The sequence below is a fragment of the Eurosta solidaginis genome, chromosome 2 (assembly GCF_040869045.1).
Source record: "Eurosta solidaginis isolate ZX-2024a chromosome 2, ASM4086904v1, whole genome shotgun sequence".
Taxonomy (NCBI): domain Eukaryota; kingdom Metazoa; phylum Arthropoda; class Insecta; order Diptera; family Tephritidae; genus Eurosta; species Eurosta solidaginis.
In genome coordinates, this window is record NC_090320.1 from 286,362,337 (window position 1) to 286,388,800 (window position 26,464).

Sequence of the window (26,464 nt, forward strand, 5' to 3'; positions counted from 1 at the left end):
GACCTGGACATTCCTAGCTCTGACCTATATACAAAGTTTTCAAAACAAATATCTGTAGTGCATAAGATCCCGGTAAACGTTCGGAATATTACCATCTCTGCGTTCGCGATTTTGACCACAACACAAAGGAGGAGACACAGAACACCCCCGGAGGTGGTCCCTCTTCTCAACCATTTCGGATTTACTCCATATCCGAATCTTATACAATTTATACCCACCTTTTACACAATTTTTTTCATTTCTAAATTAAAATTAAAATGTACTCAATGATTTTTGGAAACTTTTTATTAACCATTTTTATTTTAAATAATAATGATTCTATTCAAGTTATTTTCTCGAAATAAACTGTGTCGTGATTACAATTGAATATTTGTTGTTTTTGTATGAACTTCCACTTATTTATAATAGAAGTACATATTGGTTGTGTTTATTATTGTTTTATGTAAACAAATATAAATATGTTTACTGTGTTTTATAAAGTTTTAACTAGTATTTCAATAAGAGTTTTGTTTGTTTACTATTTTTTTTAAATTTTTTTATTATGTATAGAAGTTTTTTTTAATCTATGTAAATGTGTATGTAATTATTTTTTAAATTATTAATTATATAATAAATATCGGACTAAACATTGATATAATCGGTCTGAACAGCCGCACCTTTAGTCCTGCTTACTCCAAACTGGAAAAAGAAGCGGTAAAGATGGGTTTAAAGGTGAATGAGGACAAAACGAAGTACCTGCTGTCATTGAGCAAAGAGAAGCGACTCTGGGAGTGTTCGAGAGAAAAGTTCTTCGAAAGATTTATGGACCTCTACGCGTTGGCGAGTACCAAAGACGATTTAATGTTGAGCTGTACGAGCTTTACGCAGACATCAATATAAACCAGCGAATTAAAACACAGTGTCTGCGCTGGCTAGACCACTTTATTCTAATGAAAGATGACGCTCAGGCTAAGAAAGTGTTTCTATCGGAACCCGCCTATGGAAGCAGAGGACGAGGGCGGCCCCCACTCCGCTGGAACGACGAGGTGGAAAACGATTTGAACTTCCTTTGTGTAACCAATTGGCGCCAGTTGGCAGAGCGAAGAAGCGACTGGCGCACCTTGTTGGACGACTATAACCTTTTAAACGGTTAAGCGCCAATAATATTTTGCATAACTAAATCAAACGAGTTTTTTTTTGCTAAAGAGGGGATTTCAAGTTTTGCGAAATTTATTAAAATTTTATTTTTGTTTATTACATGGTATTGTTTTTTGTTTTAAAATTTACTTCAACAGGTTAGATATTAGTTGTTCGTTCTTATAAGCCTTCAAATATATTTATGTTTTTTTTTAATAAGTACTAAGCAAATATTTAGCGGCTTAGAATTATTTGGGGCTATTTAATTTATATGGAGTCTGTAAAATAAGCGATGTTTATTTTTTGGCTATGTTTATTTATGTATACTAAAAAAAATTTTTATTTTTTTAAATCTACATTTTTTCGATTAAATTGAATAAAAAACTACTACAAGGCAACAAAATGGCTTCATTTTAATAAAAATTTGAAGTGATGTGTTAGGGTGGAGCGAAAGAAACTTATTAGCTTGGATATGGCGCATGTTTATTTTATTTGCTAAGTTACTAATCGTTAAAATTTCGAATATTTTTTTTTTGTAACTACCCCTTTATAAGCTGGGAATTGTTGGTTAAGTTTTTAATTACGAGCACCCTAATATGTACGTTAAAAACATCAAATATAATTCAAATAATCTACCGTGGTGATGTAGATAGAAAGAGTTAGAGAGAGATACTCGTACATACAATATGAGGTCATAGAATTATAGAGAGGTAAAGAAATCCATTCTTCAATAATATAATAATACTTAAAGATTTAATGGCAGAAGTAGGGGGCAGTATAACGGTTTTAAGGTGGTACGCGTTTTGAGACTCTTTACTAATATATAATAGTTTAATAAAAAATTTAAATTAACAACAAAAATTTCAACAAAAACTATAAATATATGCAGAAACATTAAAAAAAAGCAAAATTTCAACAAATATTTGTTTTAAACGATAAATTTAGTTTAGTGTAACATATTTATATATGTTTGTATATATTGCAATTATTTACTTATATTTATTATGTATAATTAGCAGTAATTTTTTCCAAATATAAATGTGAGTACCTATCAGAAAGTAGTACTGCTGTATACGGGCCATTCTATGTCAAATCGATATTTTTGATTACGCTCTTGATTAGGATGTCAGTTTTTCAAAATTTTTGTTTATCGTGAAATGTGGTTTGGTCAAGGAAAATTAAAATTTTTTTTCTGGATCCTCGTTTTTGATTTTTATATTTAAAATTTTGGAAAAAAAAATTCGTTGATTAATTTTTAAGTCATAAAAGTCAAAAACCCTTCTGTGAATTTTGTCAATCTTATTTTGATTAGTTTTTGCTGTTATATATGTATGTATATAAAAAAGGGTGTAGAAAACTCTTTAATTTATAAAATATTTGATATTTGAAATTTTTTATGTAAATAAAATAAAAATTTCCATATTTTATTTTATACAACTTCATCCATTAAAAAACAAAAATAGACCATCTCTTGATTAGTTCTTGTTGTTATGAATGAAAACAGGTGTAGAAAATTTTTTTATTATAAAATAAAAAAGAAAACAATTTATATAAACAAATTTTATTTTATAGAATATAATTCTGATGTGACAGAAATTTTTTAAATTTTAGATTTAAGACTTTAAAAAATATTAAGAAACTGTTTTTCTTCGTATAATTCTAAGTTTACATCTGTACAAAATCTTTAAAAAATTGGAAACGTTTTTGAATTTTTTTTTATCTAAACACTGTTCGAAAAAAATTTTATTTTTAACAGTTAACTGTACAATTCTAAAAACAGTAAGCTTTTAATTTAGCTGAAACTTTGGTTTAAGTCTAAAATTTATTTTATTTGAAAAAAAAAAAAAAATAAAAAAATGCACTACTTTTGGCTAATTTTTACTGCCAAAAGTAAGAAAATTTTAAGAAAATATATGTAGCTATGAAATTTGAATATATTAAAAAAAAATGTATTCCAATTTAAAGAAAAAAATTTCAAAAACCGAAAATTCATGTTTTTGTATTAATTTTTAAAACTATTCTATACTATATCATGGAATTTTGTTCTTATTTTTCGAATTCACAGCAATTCTTGTTACATAAAAGTGAAAAAAATTGCATAAAAATATGTATATGTATGAAAATGTGTTTCCACTTTATCACTTAACCCCCGATGCGACATTATTTTCAGGGAGATGCGATGGTTAATCCTTTACAAAAAAAGCTCAAAATTAGTATCAAAAAATGTGAGGTTATTTTTTTTAATTAAAATTCGGTCCTGTTTTATCATTTAAAATAAAATATTTTTTTACTAAAATTTCCTTTAAATTTGATTGAATGCGGTTCGAGAAAGCTTACATGAAATTTACTTTCAAAAGCACCCCATTTGAGCATAGGATCGGCAAATTTTTAGATTAGCTGTAGCGTTTTAGAACTGTGTGCCGAAACAGGGTGATATTTTACTTAGGCTATTATGGTTTAGGACCTACTGCGATATGTTTTTTTTTAAATTTTTTAAGTACACTATTTTTGTTATTTATGTGGCAGAGCCAAATCATTGGTGATCACAAGACCCTACCCAGACTGGGATTATGGCTGAGATGCGTAGCGGTGTTTGCAACCAATTGTAGTCTTGATATAGAATGGCCCACATAATATTTTTGCTAATTATTTGCAATCAACTTTTAATTTGGTTCTATAAATTTTAATAAGTATGTGTCTATGTATGTGTGATTTGTTCTATATCACTAAAAATATGCACTAAATATGTATGTATGTTTGCATGTGAGAGAGGAAAGTCTATATTAATTCGTTTTGTAAAATTCCTTACTGGTTTTCTTTTTTAAAATTTTGTTTTTATATGTTTTTTTTTTTGTTGATGTTAGTTTTTTGTTGTTTAGTCTTCTTATTCATACCTATTATTAATTTAGTTTTAATTTATTATATATATTTTTTTTCTAGTTATTATACATTTGTCACGCTGCTCTATATGCTATAAGTAATTTTTATTTCCAAACGTTTTTTTTTGTTTCGCTACAATCTAAATATTTTAAAATTTGTTATCAATTTCAGCGCAAGTATGGCTTAATATGTTCTTTTATTATGTTTATTTTTTATAAAATTTACAAAATACCTTGTTCTACTTTCTAATAATTTTAATATTTCTTTTATATATTTTTGTTTGTTTTTTTGGTTTGTTTACTTATTATTATTCTTTGTTTTAATTATTACATATTATTATTAAATTATTCCAGTTTAAATGCCAATTTTATTATTTTTTATAATTTTTTATTATATTTTCAAATATTTTTTATTTTTTTTTTTTAATTATAAACTTTTTCTTTAAATTTATGTCATTATTATTAAACTGTCAGCTATTTATTTAAATGTCTAATGCTTCTTAATCATAAAACATTGTTAAATTTTTTTGTTACTTCATTGTTTTAACTTTGTTGTTTATATATTCAACTTTTTTTTCAGTGTTGCTCTCCTCTTGCCCATTTTAATTTTTGTTCATATTTTCGTTTCATTTGTAATTTACATTGTTTTAACATACAATTTTACCAATTTACTGGTTTCTTTATATATGCAACCAATTTTCTTTTATTTTAATTAAAATTTTCAATTAAACAAAAAAAAATCGATTATTATTACTCAATTAAAGAAAAAAATATGCAAGTTTCATAAATTTTTGTTATTATCGCCTTTACATATTTTTGGTTTCCTTTTATAAAACAATTTCTTTATGTTTTCTTCTTTTACTTTTGTTGTTTTTTAGTTCGTGTCATTATTCACCTCCCTCTCCTATACAACGATCGGCTCATCCCCATGCAGATCACACGAGCCAATATTTTCACCCTTGTAAGGTGAAAAGTCTGTGATGACTGCTTTCGGTTCGGCGCCAAATTGTATATCTTGTAAACAGCCTTTGAATGGTTCGTTGAAGCGTCCAAACGTACGTTCACTCACCAGCTCCTGATTGGGGAAGCCACCTGAAGGAGAAAATAAGAACAAAACATGTTTTAAAAGGTAAGTTGTAATAAAAATTGTAAATTTAATCCTAGGTAAAACAAATGCCTAATTATAAAAAAAAATGTGTGTCCTTAACTATTATGGAAAAGTGGGCGATGCCACGCACCTACTGCGAAAAGGCTCAAATTGCCATGCCTACATCATTTTTTGTAAAAAGCGACCACGTGTTCAGGCGCCGTTTCTTTAGGTAAAAGGTGTCTCGTATGTTTTTGCTACAAAAACAAAACACCTATCTGTTACTCAGAAAATCGCATCTGCGCAATTGATCGCAAGAGAGCCATATAGTTCCTCTATAAGAAGGAGTAAAAAAGGAAGAAACAAAAATGGAGAGGGCGCTATGAAGGAGAGAAAAAGAGGGAGAACTGGAAGAGGAAGAGGCTTCAGTGACAATTGCACACATATTAAGCGAGCGAGGCTGTGGCGACCCACACTTCCGTATGTAAGGAGGAGTGAGGTGGAAGGGATGTGACGTATAAAAGCTATAGACCTTTTAATAAGTTGGAGAATACCAGTCCATTCATTGCGTGAGTTGGGTAAATAAGTCATATCATCTGCTCATAAATTGGCTATAATATCATGGATCAGACCAATTTGAGGGAGGAGCCTCAATTTATACAATACCGTCAGGGCATCGCTGAGGCGGCATCTACTTTGAATAAATCTTGTTCTTGTCGTCCAGAAATTACGCTTACTGCTTTTAATAAAAGCCAATTAGTTTTGCGAAAATGTTTTTTCGAAAGGTACAGCAATAGTATTTCAAACTTGAGTGAGGCTGCAAAAATCCTGAAATGAAGCCTCGTTTCACGACAAATATCTATTATCTATACATATACCACCAATTGTGGCAGGGTGAGGATATACAAGAGCTGCAGTCAAATACGATGACATTATTGGATCTTTAGGCAAGGTTAAATTTTGGTGAGATACTGGCTCAGCTTCTTGATGAATGGGTGTTTATAGATGGTTTTGGATAACTTCTGGGTCGCATTGGTTAGCCTATCAGAATGACAGAACTGCGCATTCTTGCAGCCATAGGGCTTGCCTTTGATAAACAAAAGGCGTGGAAACAAGCACAGGGCTGCAAAGTATCGAAGATCATAAGCAGGTGTTGCGATATACTACTAACAAAGTAACCCTTATTAAGAGACTGTAGGCTCATCATGGGAATTCTGACTGGAAACTGCCTTTTGGCGTCTCAAGGTTTACAATCAGTCCTCGTCAGCGATACCAGTTGTGGGCAGTGTGGGTTACAAGAGGAAACGGTGGAGCCCGTTTTGTGCTCCTGTCTCCCCTTGCCAGGCTAATATCCTAGCTATTAGGACTCAAGATTTCAGGGTTAAAAGCAGCAAAAAGGATGGTCCCTGAAAGGGAATCTTATCTTAAAATATGAACACGTTCAGTCTATGTGAGGTACTCACACACTAGCTCGATTACGCTTTTGGGTTTCAGCACTGACAAATAGAGAAAAGTCCGACTTCGCTTCATTTTATAGAAATGTCGAAAACGACAAACACATTTTCAACTTTTCCTTACTCCATACATCGTGATACGCTTTGCTGTACTCTTCTTTTGCGAAGTAGCTCCTTACAAAGAAGCTTTGACCTTTTAAACTGAGGTATTCTCAAAGATATTCTGTAAAATAGGAAGAGACGAAGGTTTTACCCCCCAGTGACAGATAGGCTAAAACTGGTTCGGAAATGTATCAGTCAAACGCTTGTTCCTTGAAATTACTCACTTGAAAACTTGACATAAGTGGCATTGCTTGGCTAGTACGTTCTTTAAATCACCTTCGGCCATCGAATATATATTGCTCAGTTGCGTTTTTTTATCTTTAACTACCTACCCCTTGCTTTTTTTCATGCTAGGTGGTACTGTTAAATCTAAAATTTTGTTTTGGAGAACAGATAAGCAAAGTAGGTTAGGTTGAACTGGCCTCATACAGACTTAATTTTAAGGTTTAACCAGATTGTGTTTGACGGCCAAAAAGGAAACACAAGTATGAGAACTTTTGTTATAAAACTATTTTCTTCTCAAAAATACTAAAAGCTTTTTCCATACTGCGCTGTCGACTAGTAGCATGAAAATATCGCATCGATTGCAATTGTGGTCAGCTAAGCAACTTTATCGATCGTTCAGCCGCGTAACAAACCCAACTTAACAAACGCGATTTTCAACAATTCAACAATGTGTATGTATAAGCCATAGCTCAGCTGTACATACTTACCTACTCAAAATCAACAATTGGTCGTAAACAGCTGTTAAATTAATAATTTTTTATTTCTCTGAGCGGCAATGTGAGGAAATGGAAGTTATGACATAATAGGGGGACTCATGTAACCGTATAAATGCCTTATAAAGTGTGTAAACGTATAAATTTATCTAGTTTACGCACGAGCTGTCAAATTTTGTATGAAAAATCATTTACACAATTTGTATAAATTTACGCGCACATTTCATTGTGTAAACGCGGTAAACTCAAAGGAATGCAACCTTGCAGACATTACAGACGCATTTTCATCAAAAATCTCCAACATCAGCAAGTAAAGGCGTTTTAGTTTTGATTTTTCACTTAATCTTGGTATTTTTTAATTTGTATAACAATCAAAAAAAATTTTTTGGAAATAATACAGCTGAAAAACAATCAAGTTTATCAAGAGTATTACTAGGTGCGTTCATATAACCGCGTGTTTAAATGGATATAATTTTACACCTTATAAGTTTATATGCTATCATGAGTCCCCCTAATGAGAATTTTGAGGTATGGGCTCATATCTTGTTTTTAGAATTTAGTTTGTATTTGGAAATTCATGTTTTCAACATCGGAGCGCATATAAAATATGACTATTCAATCGCAAGTCGCTTACAATTCGGCATGAGTTGTATGTCATGTTTCTACCATGCGCAATAAAGCGTGAAAAAAAACCAGACGAAATTTGTATGAGGAAAGGATGCAAGAGGCACAGAAACCTTGAATAGTAGGTGACAGATTCATGTGACTAGCACAAAATACAAACTCAAGCTTGAGTTAAGCCACACACAGACAACTTACAAAGTACCAATCAAGAAATAGAATGGCTGCCGGATAAACTAAATGAATTGTAGAGCGCTACAAGAAAATTGCGATCGAGACAGACAAAGAGACACAGGTGAGATAGAGTGTGTGCATGAGTTTGAGTGAGATGCATTCCTCATGGAGCCAGAAAAGAACAAAACAAAAAAAAAAAAGAATTAGCAAAACAATAAAAATATTAAACAAAACGAATGCGCACAAGTAGACGACGAAGATTAAATATCTCAACGTGTTCCAAGCAAGTTCGAGAGCGTGCGAGTGCGGTGTGTGGTGGTGAGTGGTGAGCCAGGTGATCGTGAGTGTTGGCTTGGTTGGCTGATTGATAAACAAACAAAAAAAAAAACAAAACGAAAACGTAGAATGATAAGTTCAAGAAACAGTGCAGATCGCTAAGCTGGCCAAAGTTGGTGAGGTTAGTACGTTAGTGCGGTCGGTCGGTCGGTGTCGGCGAGTGCGATACGTTGTGCGATTAAGAAAATATCCATTCATACCTACATTTAAGTTGGGATGAGTTCAATGAGGTCGTGTTGCAAATGAACGAAGTCGGTAGATAGAAATAACTAAGTGCAGAGAAAAGTAATAATTAAAAATAATTAATAGCTTCTTTTATGCCGAGAAAGTGGAAATTAAATAAATACAAAAAGGTTAGTGGCCCTAAATTAAAGAAATCTGACCAAGTGAAATGCAATACTAAGAAACAAAAAAAAAAACAGCGTTTTATGTGAATTGCAAAAGTGATTGCCTCGCACGTTTCAAGCTCAAAATTGTGTAGTGAAGAGGAAGCGCAGGCGGAAAAGTAGTGCTGTGAATGTGCGAATCAGGCTTGTGGGCTGCGTGCAACTTTTATTGCGAAATAAGATCAAAATCAGACTTGGATGCTAGGAATATGAAGTAAGTGCTTTAGGAATAGTACTAATTTTATGATCCGTTGCGAATAGCGCAAGTGAGTAATTATTGGTGAAAAAATTCAATTCTCTTTACCACACGGCACCACCACAATACATCTTCGTTATAATCCACGTCGAATATGCCGGCAGACCTCGATTCTCGTTGAGGCGAGATCAAAGAAAGCTCAAGCAGCTTATCAAACTTGCAAAAAAGCCTTCGGTATGAGCTGGGTATTTATCCATGGTATGTGCAAAACTCTCATCCGAACCATATTGTGTAATCCTCTTACTATTCCGGTGGAAAACGATAGACAAAAACAAAAGCAATCAAATAAAGGTTGAATATGTGCAGGGGCTGGTATGCTCGAAAATACCAAGTATAGTGAGCAATACATTTGCGAATTCTGCTTATTTAGCAGGCAAGGCTCTGGCGACCCAAAGCTCCTCACGCAAGGAGGAGTTGGGTTACCTGCAAGAAGGTTCAAAGGGATAGCCATTTTTCACAGCGTACTGGATCGATATCCGAATAAACCAATAGTTTTGAAAATAATGGACTAAGAACACACTACGATGTAAGATGGCACGGCTAGGGGTCCATTAAACGATTCAAAATCTGACTTAATGTCCTTTACGGGCTAAATATATTACGGCAGTTGTTGACTTCCAGGCACAGAATGGGAAGGGTGTTGCACTCTATACACACGGCTTAAAAATAGAAAAAGGTTATGGGTGCCATTCTTTCAATGTGCTCCAGGCGGAAATCTCAGCCAAAGAGAGAACTGCTGCATTGCTCCAAAGCAGTACAGTCCCAGAGACCAATATACCTATGTTCGTTGACTGTCAGATTGCTTTAAACGCATTCGAATCTAATCGGTTATCGTTCGAAAGTATCGAGCATCGCTGGCATCCATAAGGTATTTCAGTGTCTCCCTTTGTTGGCTCTCCTGGCACAGAAGTAGTGTAAGCTAAGCTTCGGAAATGAGCATAAACTAGGCGCACAGCTTCGTGCGCCACTGTAAGGGTTGATTGTGAGGTGTCAAGGTCTTTTTCCTAGATTTGTGGAGAAAATTAAGAATTTTTACTAGTGTCTTCACTTCTTTGTCACTTTGCTATTGCACCAATTCTTTGACGATGGCGCATAACATCAAGTTCCCTCTGCACAAGCTGTCAGGATGAGGAGTAAGAGGACAATATTCAGCAAATGTTAGTCAAAGAAAGTGGTCTGGCGTTAAATGGTTGTTCTTCGAGTGGCCTTTCAGATAAGCATGTTGTGTTTTATACAGCTCCGAGCTATCCAACCTACCGATAAGATTCCAAGCTTTTTAAAATATGAGACTAAAGACGGCTCTGAAATTCTTTGCCTTTTTATAACCCTTTGGGTAATAGTCAATGAAGAAGGTAAAAAAGAATCATACCCCATAAGTTTCTGATCATATCTAGAAGATAAGCCGATATTTTATAGTGTAATGTCAAAGTTTGTAAGAGAATATGACTACCTGTCCTGCAGACCTTCCGAGTATTCATAGATCAGATAAAGCTTCGGCTTCGATAAACGAGCTGTCAGAAAGTTTAATAGGTTTAAAGATATTCGGTCATTGTACGTGACGCTGCTTTGAAATTTAACAGTTTTAGTTTCATACGACAAACGGCTTTTCGATTTTAAATTATTAAGTAATTAAAATAATCTAGGTAATGCAAATTTAGTAGAATTACTAATACCAAACTCTGCTTGCTAGAAGCACTTAACTAATAATAAAAACCAAATTATAGATAATTATTGCCTATTGAAATTTGCATTAGAAAATCAGTTAAATTTTACTGGTAATGCAAATTAAAAAAATCTTCGTAATGCACTTTCTTTAGCATTTTCAATACCAAAACTCTTTACTTGAACTGAACCAAAAGCAAAAGCAAAATTGTAAATCGTGACTACCTACTGTCATTTGTATTTGGAAACCAATTAAATTTTACTGTTAACGGAAATTAGTATAATTAAGATAATGCAAATAGAACTGCCAATATCGAAGCTCTGATTCCTTCTAGAACTGAACTAACAACAAAAACAAAATTATAAATATTTTCCACTTATTGGCGTTTGTTTAAGAAAATCAATTAAATTTTGTTGTAATGGTAACTAAGGTAGCTTAAATAATTCAGGTAATGCAATTTCTTTAGCATTATTAATACCAAAACTGTTAACAAGAAACACTGAAATAGTGTGAAATCACAATTATAAATATTAGCTGTGATTTTTTTTAACATCTACATACATATACACTTAAACTTTATATGGACTGCCAAGTGCATAACATTATCTACACTTACGAAATTGTTGCGCAGAAAATTAGTACTGCTAAACTGCAGTATGCATTGTACTCAGTTGCAACTGAAATGTGTCTCTCACTTTTATCTCTATACTATTCTCTACTTCTATGACCGAAATGTAAGTGCGTTCACGATCCATCGTAACCAATTCAGCTATAGGTTATACACTATGACCAGCAGAGGTGCGTGTCTCCGCTACTAAGCACAACCCGTTTTGTAGCGAGTTATTTAACCACTGCCGATAAATGTGTCACCTAAACATTATCTAAGTGATGATAAGCGTTTTTATACCCGCAAATGTAGATTTATACACATGTAAAAAAGCACGGCTATTAAGTATCTACTGGCATTCGTATTAGATCAGTAAAATTTTACTGGTAATGCAACTTATATTACATTACCAGTTGCGCAAAGTGCCCATCTATGCCAAGTCAAACAGCTGTTGGATTGTTATTGACTGCTTTGGCAAAGTATTGGGTTGATCAATCGCGGGCAGTTAATCTTATCGGCTTTTATTCACGTTTCGTTCCAAAAAGATAAAAATAAAGTTAGTCAATTATTTGCGAAAAACGTAAAGAAAAAACAAATCGCATACAAATTGCAAGGAATTTCGTTTATTAACAACATCCACTGGCAGTTGGTGTGAATAAACAATTAAAACCTCTCATCGAACTCTCATACAACCAAACAATGAAAAATATTTGAATATTAATGGCAACTTTCTAACTTTTCGAACTTTGCTTGGCTCGTAAAGTTTTGAAGAGCTGCAATGTGCGCATGCGCGTGTTGGCATTTTTGTCATCTGTAAGCGAAAGAGGAGGTAAGAAGATGAAGTGTCAGCCTCAAATAAAGTAGCCAACAGCTGCCAATTTGTCATTTGTTTTTTGTCTTTTTTAATGCTATTTAAGCTTATGATTTATGTTTGTATTTACCTATGCGCGTGTGTGTGTAAGTATCTCAGCTATATGAAGGATTTGATAGATTTGTTATTATGCATTTGTTTATGTGAAGTAATTTATTTTGCCGGTTTCCAAGAAAGTTGCAGCGACAGTGGGACAATGAAAGGAAAATTAACCTAAAATATATTTCCTAGCTTTTTTTTTCAATTAAAAAAAAGACACTGATATGGGAGTGCGGTCGATGAAATGGAACTAGAGTTCGATGCACACAGAAAGCCAGGCAATCGCACGCGAGTTCGGGCACTCTCAGACCATCTTCGATTGCACCGCAATTGAGCTAGAAGAGCGCCGTTAATCGCCGCGATTTTGGCTTAGCAGATACTACAGTTATGTACTGCAGATTGAACTTGCGACTTACACCGACATCTTGACAGAAAGTCCCCCCGAAAACCTTCTAAACCTAAACAATGGTCTGTACTGGAAGGTAAAGCGTCGAAGATGGCAAGAATGCGAGTCTCCGACGTCAGATAGCCGGTAGCCCATATCACAAATACTGATCAGCGACCGGGCCAAAGTCGCTTTGACCCAAGTATCCACCGAATGTAGCTTTAGACAAAAAACCCATAGAGGAGTAAATCCACTACACGATCCTTGTCGAACGGCACAGCTCTTTTGGATCGCCCCCTTTCAGCAGAACAAGGCAATCGAGGATTCCCTAGCCCTAATGTCAACAATGAATGTCCAAGACAACTTCCTGCTCAGTATAGTTCACTGATATTGAACCCTAAAAGAAAGTACCAAAGTTACTCTTCCTATATAGAAAGGCCTGTAAGCCTTAAATCACTTAATATAAGAAACTAGTTCAGTTTTGCTAGGGTTGACATCGTACATATGACTCAGCCCACCAATTCACCATGTCCAAATAGAATTGCAGTACATGGCGCAGGGTGTCCAGAACATTCACCATCTGCGTATGCAACCACTGACTTTTTTTACACCACCAAGTAAAGGAGACAGTATCCGTCTTATCTTGTTTTGTTGGTTTTCCGACAGGGTGGATAAATGATGTATACGAACGATTTTCCGTCATCAGTTGTCAAATTTGGTTTTGAGACAAACCGGTTTCGGCGTTGTGCCATCATCAGTGTCGATTTTCGTTCTGATCTGTTGTTGCCGTTTGTCCTGTATTTATAGTTCGTAGGTACATGAGCAGTTATGTCAAAATTGGATGCTTGTATATATCTAGTTATGTGTATGTGTTCATTGCTTTGTGTTCATTCAGAACCGAGGGTAGTTTACTAATCGATTTGTGTGGCTGACTGGGGTAGGTAAATATCCGTAATTCTAGTCGGTTGACCTTCTTTGTGGGTTTGTTCTTTTGGTGTGTTAATTGTTTTGTGTTTATTTGTTGTTGTGTGTTTGTCTGTTGTACCTGTGTGATTACTTTGTTTCTTGTAAACAAGTTTTAAAGGCTCGAATATTGTGTCAGATATTGTGTTTATCTGTTTGTTTATTATTCTACCGTCGAATGTCTTCTGTTTGTAGATTTCCATGTTTTCTAGTACGTTGAGACGTCGGCCTTTTGCTTGTATGGGAATTACCCTAACTGTTTTATTGAACATTCATTCTCGACCATGTGATTCGCGAAGTTAGACTCGGGTATAATGTTTGGATTTCGTATTTTTATACTCAGTTGAGCAGAGCTCACAGAGTATATTAAGTTTGATTGGATAACGGTTGGGTGTACATATATAAAGGAATCGAGATAGATATAGACTTCCATATATCAAAATAATCAGGATCGAAAAAAAATTTGATTGAGCCATGTCCGTCCGTCCGTCCGTCCGTTAACACGATAACTTGAGTAAATTTTGAGGTATCTTGATGAAATTTGGTATGTAGGTTCCTGAGCACTCATCTCAGATCGCCATTTAAAATGAACGATATCGGACTATAACCACGCCCACTTTTTCGATATCCAAAAATTCGAAAAACCGAAAAAGTGCGATAATTCATTACAAAAGACAGATAAAGCGACGAAACTTAGTAGATGAGTTGAACTTATGACGCAGAATAGAAAATTAGTAAAATTTTGGACAATGGGCGTGGCACCGCCCACTTTTAAAAGAAGGTAATTTAAAACTTTTGCAAGCTGTAATTTGGCAGTCGTTGAAGATATCATGATGAAATTTGGCAGGGACGTTACTCCTATTACTATATGTACGCTTAATAAAAATTAGCAACATCGGAGAAGGACCACGCCCACTTAAAAAAAAAAATTTTTTTAAGTAAAATTTTAACAAAAAATTTAATATCTTTACAGTATATAAGTAAATTATGTCAACATTAAACTCCAGTAATGACGTGGTGCAACAAAATACAAAAATAAAAGAAAATTTCAAAATGGGCGTGGCTCCGCCCTTTTTCATTTAATTTGTCTAGGATACTTTTAATGCCATAAGTCGAACAAAAATTAACCAACCCTTTTGAAATTTGGTAGGGGCATAGATTTTATGACGTTAACTGTTTTCTGTGAAAATGGGCGGAATCGGTTGATGCCACGCCCAGTTTTTATACACAGTCGTCCGTCTGTCCTTCCGGATGGCCTTTAACACGATAACTTGAGCAAAAATCGGCATATCTTTAATGAACTTAGTTCACGTGCTTACTTGAACTCACTTTATCTTGGTATGAAAAATGAACGAAATCCGACTATGACCACGCCCACTTTTTCGGTATCGAAAATTACGAAAAATGAAAGAAATGCCATAATTCTATACCAAATACGAAAAAAGGGATGAAACATGGTAAGGTAATTGGATTGTTTTATTGACGCGAAATATAACTTTAGAAAAAACTTTATAAAATGGTTGTGACACCTACCATATTAAGTAGAAGAAAATGAAAAAGTTCTGCAGGGCGAAATAAAAAACCCTTAAAATCTTGGCAGGTATTACATATATAAATAAATTAGTGGTATCCAACAGATGTTCTGGGTCACCCTGGTCCACATTTTGGTCGATATCTGGAAAACGTCTTCACATATACAACTACCACCACTCCCTTTTAAAACTCTCATTAATGCCTTTAATTTGATACCCATATCGTACAAACATATTCTGAAGTCACCCCTGGTCCACCTTTATGGCGCTATCTCGAAAAGGCGAACACCTATAGAACGAAGGCCCACTCCCTTTTAAAAATACTCATTAACACCTTTCATTTGATACCCATATCGCACAAACAAAGTATAGAGTCACCCCTGGTCCACCTTTATTGCGATACCTCGAAAAGGCGTCCATCTATAGAACTAAGGCCCACTCCCTTTTAAAATACTCATTAACTCTTTTCGTTTGATGCCCATATTGTACAAACATATTCTAGGCTCACCCCTGGCCCACCTTTATGGCGATATCTCGAACCGGCGTCCACCTATGGAACTAAGGATTACTCCCTTTTAAAAAACTCATTAACACCTTTCTTTTGATACCCATATTGTACAAATTCTAGGGTCACCCCTGCTCCACCTTTATGGCGACATCTCGAAACGGCGTCCACCTATGGAACTAAGGATTACTCCCTTTTAAAATACTCATTAACACCTTTCTTTTGATACCCATATTGTACAAACAAATTCTAGGGTCACCCCTGGTCCACCTTTATGGCGATATCTCGAAAATGCGACCACCTATACAACAACCACCACTCCCTTTTAAAACCCTCATTAATACCTTTAATTTGATACCCATATCGTACAAACACATTCTAGAGTCACCCCTGGTCCACCTTTGAGGCGATATTTCGAAACGGCGTCCACCTATAGAACTAAGGCCCACTCCCTTTTAAAATACTCATTAACACCTTTCGTTTGATGCCCATATTGTACAAACATATTCTAGGGTCACTCCTGGTCCACCTTTATGGCGATATCTCGAAACGGCGTCCACCTATAGAACTAAGGATTACTCCCTTTTAAAATACTCATTAACACCTTTCATTTGATACCCATATCGTACAAACGCATTCTAGAGTCACCCCTGGTCCACCTTTATGGCGATATCTCGAAAAGGCGACCACCTATACAACAACCACCACTCCCTTTTAAAACCCTCATTAATACCTTTAATTTGATACCCATATCGTACAAACACATTCTAGAGTCACCCCTGGTCCACTTTTATGGCGATATTTCGAAACGGCATCCACCTATAGAACTAAGGCCCACTCCCTTTTAAAATACTCATTAACACCTTTCGTTTGATGCCCATATTGTACAAACAAATTCTAGGGTCACCCCTGGTCCACCTTTATGGCGTTATCTCGAAACGGCGTCCACCTATGGAACTAAGGATTACTCCCTTTTAAAATACTCATTAACACCTTTCATTTGATACCCATATCGTACAAACGCATTCTAGAGTCAACCCTGATCAACCTTTATGGCTATATCCCTAAATGGCGTCCACCTACAGAACTATGGCCCACTCCCTCATAAAATACTCTTTAATGCCTTTCATTTGATACGCATGTCATACAAACACGTTCCAGGGTTTCCCTCGGTTCATTTTCCTACATGGTTATTTTCCCTTATGTTGTCACCATAGCTCTCAACTGAGTATGTAATGTTCGGTTACACCCGAACTTAACCTTCCTTACTTGTTTTGTTGTAATTTCTAATATGTTCTCTGAACCTCGTTCTTATTTGCCGTCCTGTTTATCCTATGTAACTATGTTGGCATCCGCAGGTAAGCTTGTATACGACGTGGCTGCTAAACGGATCCTCTGAGTTAGTGTTTTTTCTTAGTTTTCGCCCTAGATTGTTCGATGTTTTGAATGCTGTGTTAATGTTGTATTTTTTTAAGAAGTTTGCCAATTTATATGTTGCTTTTCCAGTATATGTCATAGTCGTCCAGCTATTATTTTCCTTTTCATTATTTCTTTTTGGTTCTCCATTTGTCATTCTGAGCTAATCTACTAGTGCTTTTTTATATCCGTTGTTTGCAGCGATATTATATATGACCTCAAGTTCTCTCTTATATGCCTCTTGTGGAATAGGTGTTCTTTCAAGTCTATCTATCAAGTGCCTTAATGCTGCATTTTTATGCTGTTGGGGGTGATTTGAGGTATTATGTATTATTGTGTCGGTGGCCTTTGGGTTTCTATATATGTCATAGTTAAATCTTTTAGCTTCTTTATCAATATTTATGGTGAGGTCTAGATAGTTGATTCCTCCGTCTTTTTCGGTTTCCATTGTAAATTGTATATTTCCGTGCTGCTTGTTGAGGTACTCCGGAACAAGCTCTTCGTTATTAGTAGTTAAAACGCATATTATGTCATCCACGTATCTAGCATAAAATGACAAGCCTAATTTGGACTTCAGCTCCTGTATGTACTTTTCTTCCAGATTTTGCATGAACACTTCCATAAGAATTGCTGATGTGGGGCTTCCCATTCCAAGACCGTTTGTTTTTCTATATATTTCATTGTTGAATTGAAAATAGTTTTGACATAAAGTGGATCTTAGCGTATTTGCGATTTGCATACTTTTCACTTTTTTTTTGTATTATGAACTATTGTTGAGCTAACTATGTCCAAACTCTCTGATAGTGGTATTGATGGGTGTTAATCTTTTATGTCAAAAGATACCAATTTGCTGTTCTTTGTTAGCTCTACGGTCTCAAGTCCCTATTAGTTCTGGTGTGTTAGCTATTGCATATTCGATCCTTAGCTCCAGACTATTTTTCAATATCGATTTTAAATATTTGGACAGTTTGTAACATGGTGCCGATTTAAAATTAGTGATGGGCCTCATTGGCGTGTCCGGCTTGTGGATTTTTGGTAGCACAATCAGGGGAGGAGTCGAAGGGTTCATTTGGACCAATCTATGTGCCATGTTAGAATCTACTATATTTGTTGCATTTTTTATAGCAACTTTGATTTGTTTTTCGTATTCATCTGTGGGATCCTCTCACATTCTACGACATTTCATTTCCTCTATGAGATCTTCGGTTTTGGATATATATTTCTCTTTTTCGATTAGCACAGTGGTGTTTCCTTTGTCCGCTTTCGTTTTGACAATATTGTTTTTCCTTAGTGTATGCGGTAGATTCTTTATTGTTTTCTCTTCTGTATTAGATTTTCGTCCTTCCTGTGCTTTCACCTCCTTTTTTATGATTTTCCTGCACATCTGTCTTGCGTATCCCCCTTTGCGGCGTGCCTCTGCATACTCTTTCTGCAGTTATGGCCCACCCCACTCCTACGTGGCAAATTGCACTTGAATGAAGAACTGTTTCCGTTGCCCTGCCTTTGCAATAGTCATACTGCAGTACCCGATAGAAGCCCATAATGAGTCCAGTCTTGAGTGAACAGATCAATCAGACGCTCCAAACAAAGAGCGACTTACTGGTCTGAAGTCTTTTTGACATACAACAGAGCTGTTACCAGCCTTTGGAATAAAAGTGACATTGACAATGCTGCAGATTTTGATATGTAACCCAGTTTAAGGCAATTGGTGTAAATGATAACCAGCAGCAGAATCTCCAAAGAACTTGAAAGTTACGCAGGAAGTGTGCTTTGTGGCTCTGACTTTCATAGGTCTTTAAAGAATGAACAGCGCATAAATCGTCTAGCCATTATTAACATCGCTCAAGCACCCCACCAGAGCAGTATTTCTTGAGAATTTTTCTGAGCTTTGCAAACTGATTGCAGCCTTACACGTTCCGCTTGACATTCTTCATTCTCGTTGTGTATATCCCCAGCTTCATCTTGTAGAGCTCCAAGTCCTAAGGGTAGTTTACTACTCCTGGCTCATTGTAGAGACGTGTACTGAAAGTTTTAAGGTCGTCAAAAGATTTCGTTCTTCCCACTATAAGTTTCCAAAGAGCAGAATTGTTAAAAGCCTCAAACATTTACAGAGTTGAAAATTTTCACCACAGCGTCTATCGTAATTTAAGAGAAGTTGAAACTCACAGCAGCTGCAGCATCTTCGTACACTACAGGTTTATGTTTGTGCTTCTAGGATTCCTATGACTTATTTCATACACCAAAAACTGGTTTTACCGGCTGCCAGAAAAAAGTGCTTGGTATAAACCCTCCAACTTGATACCCAATTCATAAGCTCCCAACCAACCAAGTTAAGATCCCGAAAATCTCCTTATACTACATTAACAAGACTCGGGTCCTTCCTCTGTCACATGTACAGAGCCACTCATATATAATAAGTAAAAGTAAATAAAGGCTTTCATTCGCGAATGAAAGATGCCGCTCCGGCTAAGAAAGTGTTTATATCGGAGCCTGCCTATGGAAGCAGAGGAAGAGGGCCGCCCCCACTCCGCTGGAGAACCTGGAGGAAAACGATTTAAACTCCCTTGGTGTCACCAATTGGCGAGTTGATAGAGAGAAGAAACGACTGGCACGCCTTTTTCAGTAGGGTTATAAGATAAGGCAGATAATAATCTTTGTGAACCAGTCGGTAATTTGCAGTCAACTCCTTATCGACCTATAGGAAAGTTTCCATTGGCCTTCCCATTGCCAAAATAAAAATATATATACCATGCAATTCTTACCTTTCTTCTCTAGCGTAGTTTTAAGCTAATTTTAAAGAGATTCTTATTTTTACTTACCCAAAAAGAATACATCCTCATAAGTAATTGATGGCTCTTTACCCCTACGCGTTGCAAACGAACGACGCGTCGTCAATATGCTGCGCTGTGTTGTGATCAATGACGTCGCCGCCGCACCATCCAACACCTTCTCAGAGAAAATCACTTCACCATCAAATTGTAATTCCAAACGACTACGATCGATTATTATTTTGGCAAAATGCCAACTACCATCCGTAATAAATCCAGTTGATGGCATCTCCACGGTGTCATTGTTTGAATTCAATAAATTGCTCGCCATTTTCAAATGTCCATTTTCCAAACCTAAACCCAAAAACTTATTACGATCATGTTCGCTCCACAATAATAGGCCATCGGGTTCGATTGTAGAGAAATTCAGTGAAACTTGTATGGCTTCACGTGGTCGCACATACATGGATGGACCGCGGCGCTTGTCTTTCATTGGTATGCGTGGCGGTGGTAAGATCAGGTAACTGTTTCCACGGAAGCTAGGCGTTGTAGGCTTACTCATGGCTAGTCGCGGTGCGGTGTTTGGGTGGCAAAAAGCGTGTAGAAGTTGAAAGTGCAGGAAATTGTGAAAATGAGATAGAAAAAGGAAAAAAGAAAAATAATGTAATTGCACTCGATATATAATTTGTGTGTGTGAAAGTGTAATTTTTTAATTTTATGTTATGAGTAAATTACGTTTTGTGTTTGAAGCTACTTAATACAAGTTGATGTGCACAGCCTCCGACGGCAGGTTCAATTAAAAGCTTATTAACTTTTTTATTTCCACAAGTTTTTTCTTACAGTCGCCAATCTATTTGCATATTTATACCTGCACTTGGAAATGCACCTACCCAGTAGGAAATTTAAAGCAACGAACAAAAAGAAGCAGTGGCAAATCAAATTTCGTCAATTAAAATTCTCATAATTTTATTTTCGATATTTTAGCTATGCAAACCAATCTCAAAAGCGTTTTCGAAAAAATTCGAATTTCAAGAAAATTTTACGAAAATTTCGAATTTTTTTTGGAGTTCACTGAGTTTTTTTGAGTACGCAATCTTGTAGTCTAGACATTTTAGTCCAACAGAGTAAAAGTCGTAGGTCTCTCAATACTCGCATGCATTTTTGAACATTTTTTCAAGAGGGATTTTTAGATTTTCCTCCATACGAAGTGTGAACAATTTTCTTTTAAATGGAAGACAAATTCAAACTTCCTTCGGTGAAAAATTGTCAGAAATCAATGTGAATTTTGAGAATCCAGTTATATGTACTTTGCTAGACTAAAATCGATTAGGCTTCATACTTAAGTAAATTCAGAGAGTTCCAAATAGAAAGTTCGAAATATTTGGAAAATTTTATCGATTTTTCGAGTCTTTTCGAAAATGTTGGTAAAGAAGCTTTCGCCTGCCCCATGCTTCTTTAATAACTGTTGGGGTATACTCGCCATGTCCATAGTTTCGTTCGTGCTCGGGCGCCAATTGTAATGAGGGTTTCCTTTGCTCCGATACTTCCTTAATAACTGTTGGGGCATACTCGCCATTTGGTTTGCAGAGTTTCATTAACAAAATTCATTTTGAGGTTGTGGTGACATCCACACTATCTTGCGGACATCCATCCAAAGAGAGACGACAAATCACTAAAGTTCGATATTTTTTGTACGGGTTTCGTGGAAGGAGGATATGCCGTATACAGTGGCCGATATATATAAGCCTCACCTTCGCGCGTCTACGGGGAAGAACTTACTATTCTCTTGAAGGGCTACCCACACCCGCAGATCATGTTATTGATCACACTGATGGGGGATTAGTCGCTAAATGTTTCTTCTACCTACCTTCGTTGCTGAACGAAGACTTCGCATGCGAAAAATGTGTGGCGTACCTCGCTTTTCTTTCAGCAGTGTAGGTGGATCGAGTTTTCAAGCTTTCTCATTCTCTGGTATTATTTAAGTAAGTGTCCGTGTCCTGTTGAAAATGGGATCAGCTAGAAGTAGACTTCTTCCTGTAGCCGCTCCAACCATCGCTAATCGGCAAGGTAGAGGTGAAAAGTGATATAATTGAGATCGCTGTCAGAAAAGCTCTCCATCACTCTCCTTACAGCAGCATTTGGCAGCAGAGTTTCTAAAGCTGATGTTTATATGGGGAATCGAGTAGTGAGCTTGGCTGACATCGCAAAGACTAGCTTTTTCTGACTGTTGGACTGCTTACCATGTTAGCAGTAGGATAGCGCAGATCTCCAATAAGTTCTAGCTTGTTCCTCAACATTTACGTGTGCCGAAAGAGGAAAAAAAGGAAAATGAAGAAATTGAAGGTCAGGCAGAAAAGTGCGTCTGCTTCCTCCTAATACTTCACAATACTGAGTTCAATGGATACAGACGGAAGCAATTCACTGGTACCACCCAAATCAGTCAAGATGTGTAAAAGAACGAAAACTGTGTTACTGGCTCCTGTAAGAAGCTTTCTGTAAGGAGCAATAACACAGTTGTTGCCACTGACAAGGCGAGTGCAGTTGCTAGCGAAGGAAAAATTAGCGTCAAAGTCTCTAGGAGACATCAAAACTAGCCTCTTCTGCATCGCATTCCTAAGGCTACCCTCGGAGGAACACAGATAGCCCTATCGTCTATGGGTCAATTAAAACCAAAGCTTATTTATTTATTTATTCTGCTTCAAAGGGACTGTGGCCACCAAAGTTCATAGCCCCGTATTGTGGTACGCAGGGTGCGACCGACGCGGTTGATGAGCCTGTCGAAGTGAAACACTAAGCAATCTAATAGGAAGTATAATTGTTTTGGCACTGCGTCAATGCCGATGAATGTAAGGGGAGGACCTTCTTGTGCCAATTTGTATTGGTACCAATTGTAAAGGTAGGATACATATACTATGAACGAAAGGCTGAGTTTAATGGCACAATTTTAGTGTTTGAAGGAGATGTTGAGGGTAACAGTTGTTGCCCGTCGTTAGAAGTGACAGGAGCATGAATTGCAGTGCCGTTCGTATCATATGCATATGGTGGCCTCTTAGTAGCTTGTGATATTATCGGGTCACCGTGTGATTCCGAGTGCTTATGACGGCTCATGGCTGATGCGTGTTCTGAGTGCGCAATGATCCAAGATGATTGAGTATTTTCACTCACAGGATAAGTGGATTTTCGGCGATGATACCGAGAGGGGTGCTAAGGTGGGAAGTGACCGGATCGGGGACTCTATAATCGCAATTGGAAAGTCATGCTCAAATAATCTAAGACGTTTTTGTTTTTTTTTACAAAAAACCAGACTTTAAGATGTATTCTGCTAACAGCTCACTTTGTCGCGTATGATGGAGGTAGGTAGGTAGGTTGAACTGGCCGGTCCATGAGGACCTCACATAGACTGATTGAGTCCGTAGTGTTACCAGAAGTTTGTTTTAACGACCAAACTGAAAAACCCTATCAAAAACTAGGACCTATGTTATAAAATAACTCCGTCCTCCACTTGCTGCTTCTAGATCTTACAGCTGTATCACTCCTAATAGCTGGAGTCCTAGCCTGGCAAGTGCAGGGCACGAGCACAGAACGTGCTCGATCGTTTCCTTCTCCAACCCGCACTTCCTACATCTGCTATCACTGACCAAGCCTAGTTTAAAGACATGTGTCGCCAGAAGGCAGTGTCCAGTCAGAATACCCGTCATGAGTCTACAGTCCTCTCTTTTTAATGATAGGAGCAACTGTGTTAGTCTAAGGTTGTAAGACCTACACATAATCTTCGACACTTTACAGCCCCGCGCTTGAACCCACGCCTTTCCCGCTTGGTCGATCATGTGCACCTCTCGCCTTCGCTTAATCTCGCCCAATCTAATTGGGACATCTACGGAGCAAGCTTCAAGGGATGCGCCCTTTTTAGCTAGTTCGTCCGCTTTTTCATTCTCATCTATTCCCATATGCCCTGGGATCCAATATAGATCTATGCTTCTCCCTGTCCCGATTCTCTCCAGAGACTGCTTACACTCTAACACGCATTTAGCTGCTGTGCTATGCGAGATTATTTCCTTAATTGCTGCTTGACTGTCAATATAAAAGTTAACACGGTTGCAGCTTAAGCTATTCTCTTCCGGGGTTTCTACTGCTTTGGTTACGGCTAATATTTCCGCTTGGAAAACGCTACAGTAATCCGGCAGCCTGTAGGATCTGCTTATTTCCGGATCAGCACAGTATACCGCAGACCCTACTCCTTCCAATACTTTGGAACCATCGGTGTACACATGTATCGCCTCGTCCGCCGTTTGCGCACCCTTGCGCCAACCGTCCACCTCTATTGTGGCCTTAAGATCTCCCTCGAAGCGCAGATAGGGAATCATGTAGTCTGTTCGTCTTGTGATTGATGACGCTATACTACTATGGCCATATGGTCGGCGCTCAAGCTGCCCCGAAGCACCGAGCCTGGTTGCGGTCGTTAACGCTTTGTTCTTTGCTACCAGGTCTACAGGTGGGATGTGCAAAATGGCATACAGTGCAGCCGTCGGGGTTGTTTTCAGGGCTCCCGTAATGCTAAGCATCGATAGTCTGCATACTCCCTCTAATTTTTTGAGGTATGTTGTTTTTTGTGTGGCTTTCCACCAAACAAGAACTGCATAGTATAGAATAGGGCTTACAATCGCTGTAAAAACCCAATGAGAAAGAGAGGGCGATAGGCCCCACGTACACCCCAGCATTCTTTTACATGCATAGAGTGCCGTTGAGGCCTTCTTGACCCTCTCCTCCACGTTGAGCTTCCATGACAGCTTACTGTCTAGGATGATTCCTAAATATTTCCTGTAAGGTCACCCCTCCTAACTTAGGCCTGGTCCAATTTGGGACCTTGTACCTCTTTGTAAACAAGACCATATCCGTCTTCTCCGCATTGACTTTCAACCCGACATTAGATGCCCAGGTATGAATATCGCGAAGCGCCCGATCCATCAAAGAACTAATCGTTGGAAGGCACTTTCCACTTATGACAATTGCAACATCATCTGCGTAAGCCGTAAGTTTTACGGGTCCCTCATCGAATTGCCTGAGCAGTTGGTTGATGACCAGCGTCCACAGCAGAGGTGATAGCACCCCTCCCTGCCGCGTGCCCCTGTCCACTGATTTCGTGGCCTCGTACAATCCCCATTGTGATTTAATCTTTCTGCAATTTAACATGCAGCCGATCCATCTGATTAAGGCAGGATGTAATTTAATGCAATTAAGACCATCCATAATCGCCCATTTTGCAACATTATTGAAAGCCCCGGCAATGTCCAAGAAGACTCCTAGAGCATACTCCTTATATTTCAGGGATTTCTCTATGCTTATTACCACCCTATGCAATGCGGTGTCTACCGACTTGCCTTTGGTGTACGCATGCTGTGTTGTGGAGAGCAGATTTTCATCCACGTTGGACTTTATGTACACATCTATCAGCCTCTCAAAAGTTTTGAGCAGAAATGATGTTAAGCTAATGGGTCTATAGTCTTTGGAATACATGTGACCGATCTTCCCCGCCTTTGGTAGAAAAGCTACACGAGCAGTTCTCCAAGAGTGCGGTACATGATTCAGTCGATGCACCCATCGAATATTATTTTAAGCGATTCCACGACCGCCCTACTTGAGACTTGTAGCATGGCCGGGAATATACCATCTGGGCCCGGCGATTTAAACTTAGAAAACGTCTTCACTGCCCACTCGATCTTGGTATCGGTCACCAAGCCCGGCACTACTAGCTCCGTGATCGAAGTGTGAGTGATGTCTGCTGGCTCCTCTAAACCGTCTCCCGATGGGAAATGTGTATCGAGAAGCACCCCAAGGGATTCCTCACTATTACGTGACCATTCCCCGTTCTCTTTCCTTATTAGTCCCTGGACTATGCTTCCCTTTGCTAGGACTTTTTTCAACCGTGCTGTTTCGCTGGAGCACTCTATGTCCGTACAGAAACTTTTCCATGAGTTTCTCTTCACCCTGGTAATTTCGCGCTTGTAGATCCTCAGTAGATCCCTGTACTCGTCCCGACACGCTTCGCTTTCCGCGGTCTTTGCGAGCTTAAACATTTCTTTTACCTGTCTTCTTATGATGGAGGTAGGTTTAATAAAATCTGCTTCCTGAATTTTCTTGCAGGGTATGCTTATTCTACAAAAGTGCACCTTGTTGCACCTCTACTGCGGTTTATGAATTGTACACGACCTCATCTGTGTAGAGTTTCTTTGCTTGCAGTTTTTAGCTTACTTCAGCACAGCCATGATCTCGTTTCAACTCGAAATCAACTCATCTTTATCGCCGTCTTCATATTTAGCTCGCTACTTTGTAGAAGCGACAACGTCTCGCTTTTTAGCTTATTCACTTTAATAACCACATTTTGTTTTTGTTTAATTTAAATGGTATCTGTGATTTCACAACATCAAAGCAAACTTCAATTGTTTAAAAATAGAATTAAGTATGTTTTTCTTTACGGATCTAGTTTGTTTTATGCAGTTTTTTATAATTCGACGCAGTCTCACATAGCAAAGATCTTAGGCGCAAACGAAGGAAAATGTTTTTGCTATTTAATTAGCCGACACAAAA

At 37.2% G+C, this 26,464-nt stretch overlaps 2 protein-coding genes across 13 annotated transcripts in view; one reads left to right on the forward strand and one right to left on the reverse strand.

Annotated features, from left to right (window-relative positions):
* Window positions 1-395: 395 nt before the first annotated feature.
* Window positions 396-26,464, reverse strand: part of eys (eyes shut) — a 457,691-nt gene continuing 431,622 nt past the window's right edge. For all 4 annotated transcript variants that reach the window (XM_067768337.1, XM_067768335.1, XM_067768336.1 and 1 more), the window contains exons 13-14: window positions 19,931-20,443; window positions 396-5,087 (exon numbers count right to left, since the gene is read on the reverse strand). In XM_067768337.1, coding sequence (XP_067624438.1) covers window positions 4,900-5,087; window positions 19,931-20,443 — 701 coding nt within the window. In that variant the 3' untranslated portion in view covers window positions 396-4,899. The remainder of the gene's footprint in view (window positions 5,088-19,930; window positions 20,444-26,464) is intronic.
* Window positions 4,522-26,464, forward strand: part of LOC137241108 (uncharacterized) — a 471,192-nt gene continuing 449,249 nt past the window's right edge. For 5 of the 9 annotated variants that reach the window (XM_067768339.1, XM_067768338.1, XM_067768342.1 and 2 more), the window contains exon 1: window positions 7,878-9,088. The gene's annotated coding sequence lies outside the window, so the exon portion shown is untranslated. Of the gene's footprint in view, window positions 5,125-7,875; window positions 9,089-26,464 lie in introns of those variants that run through there. The other 4 variants (XM_067768343.1, XM_067768341.1, XM_067768346.1 and 1 more) reach the window with 2 other exon arrangements.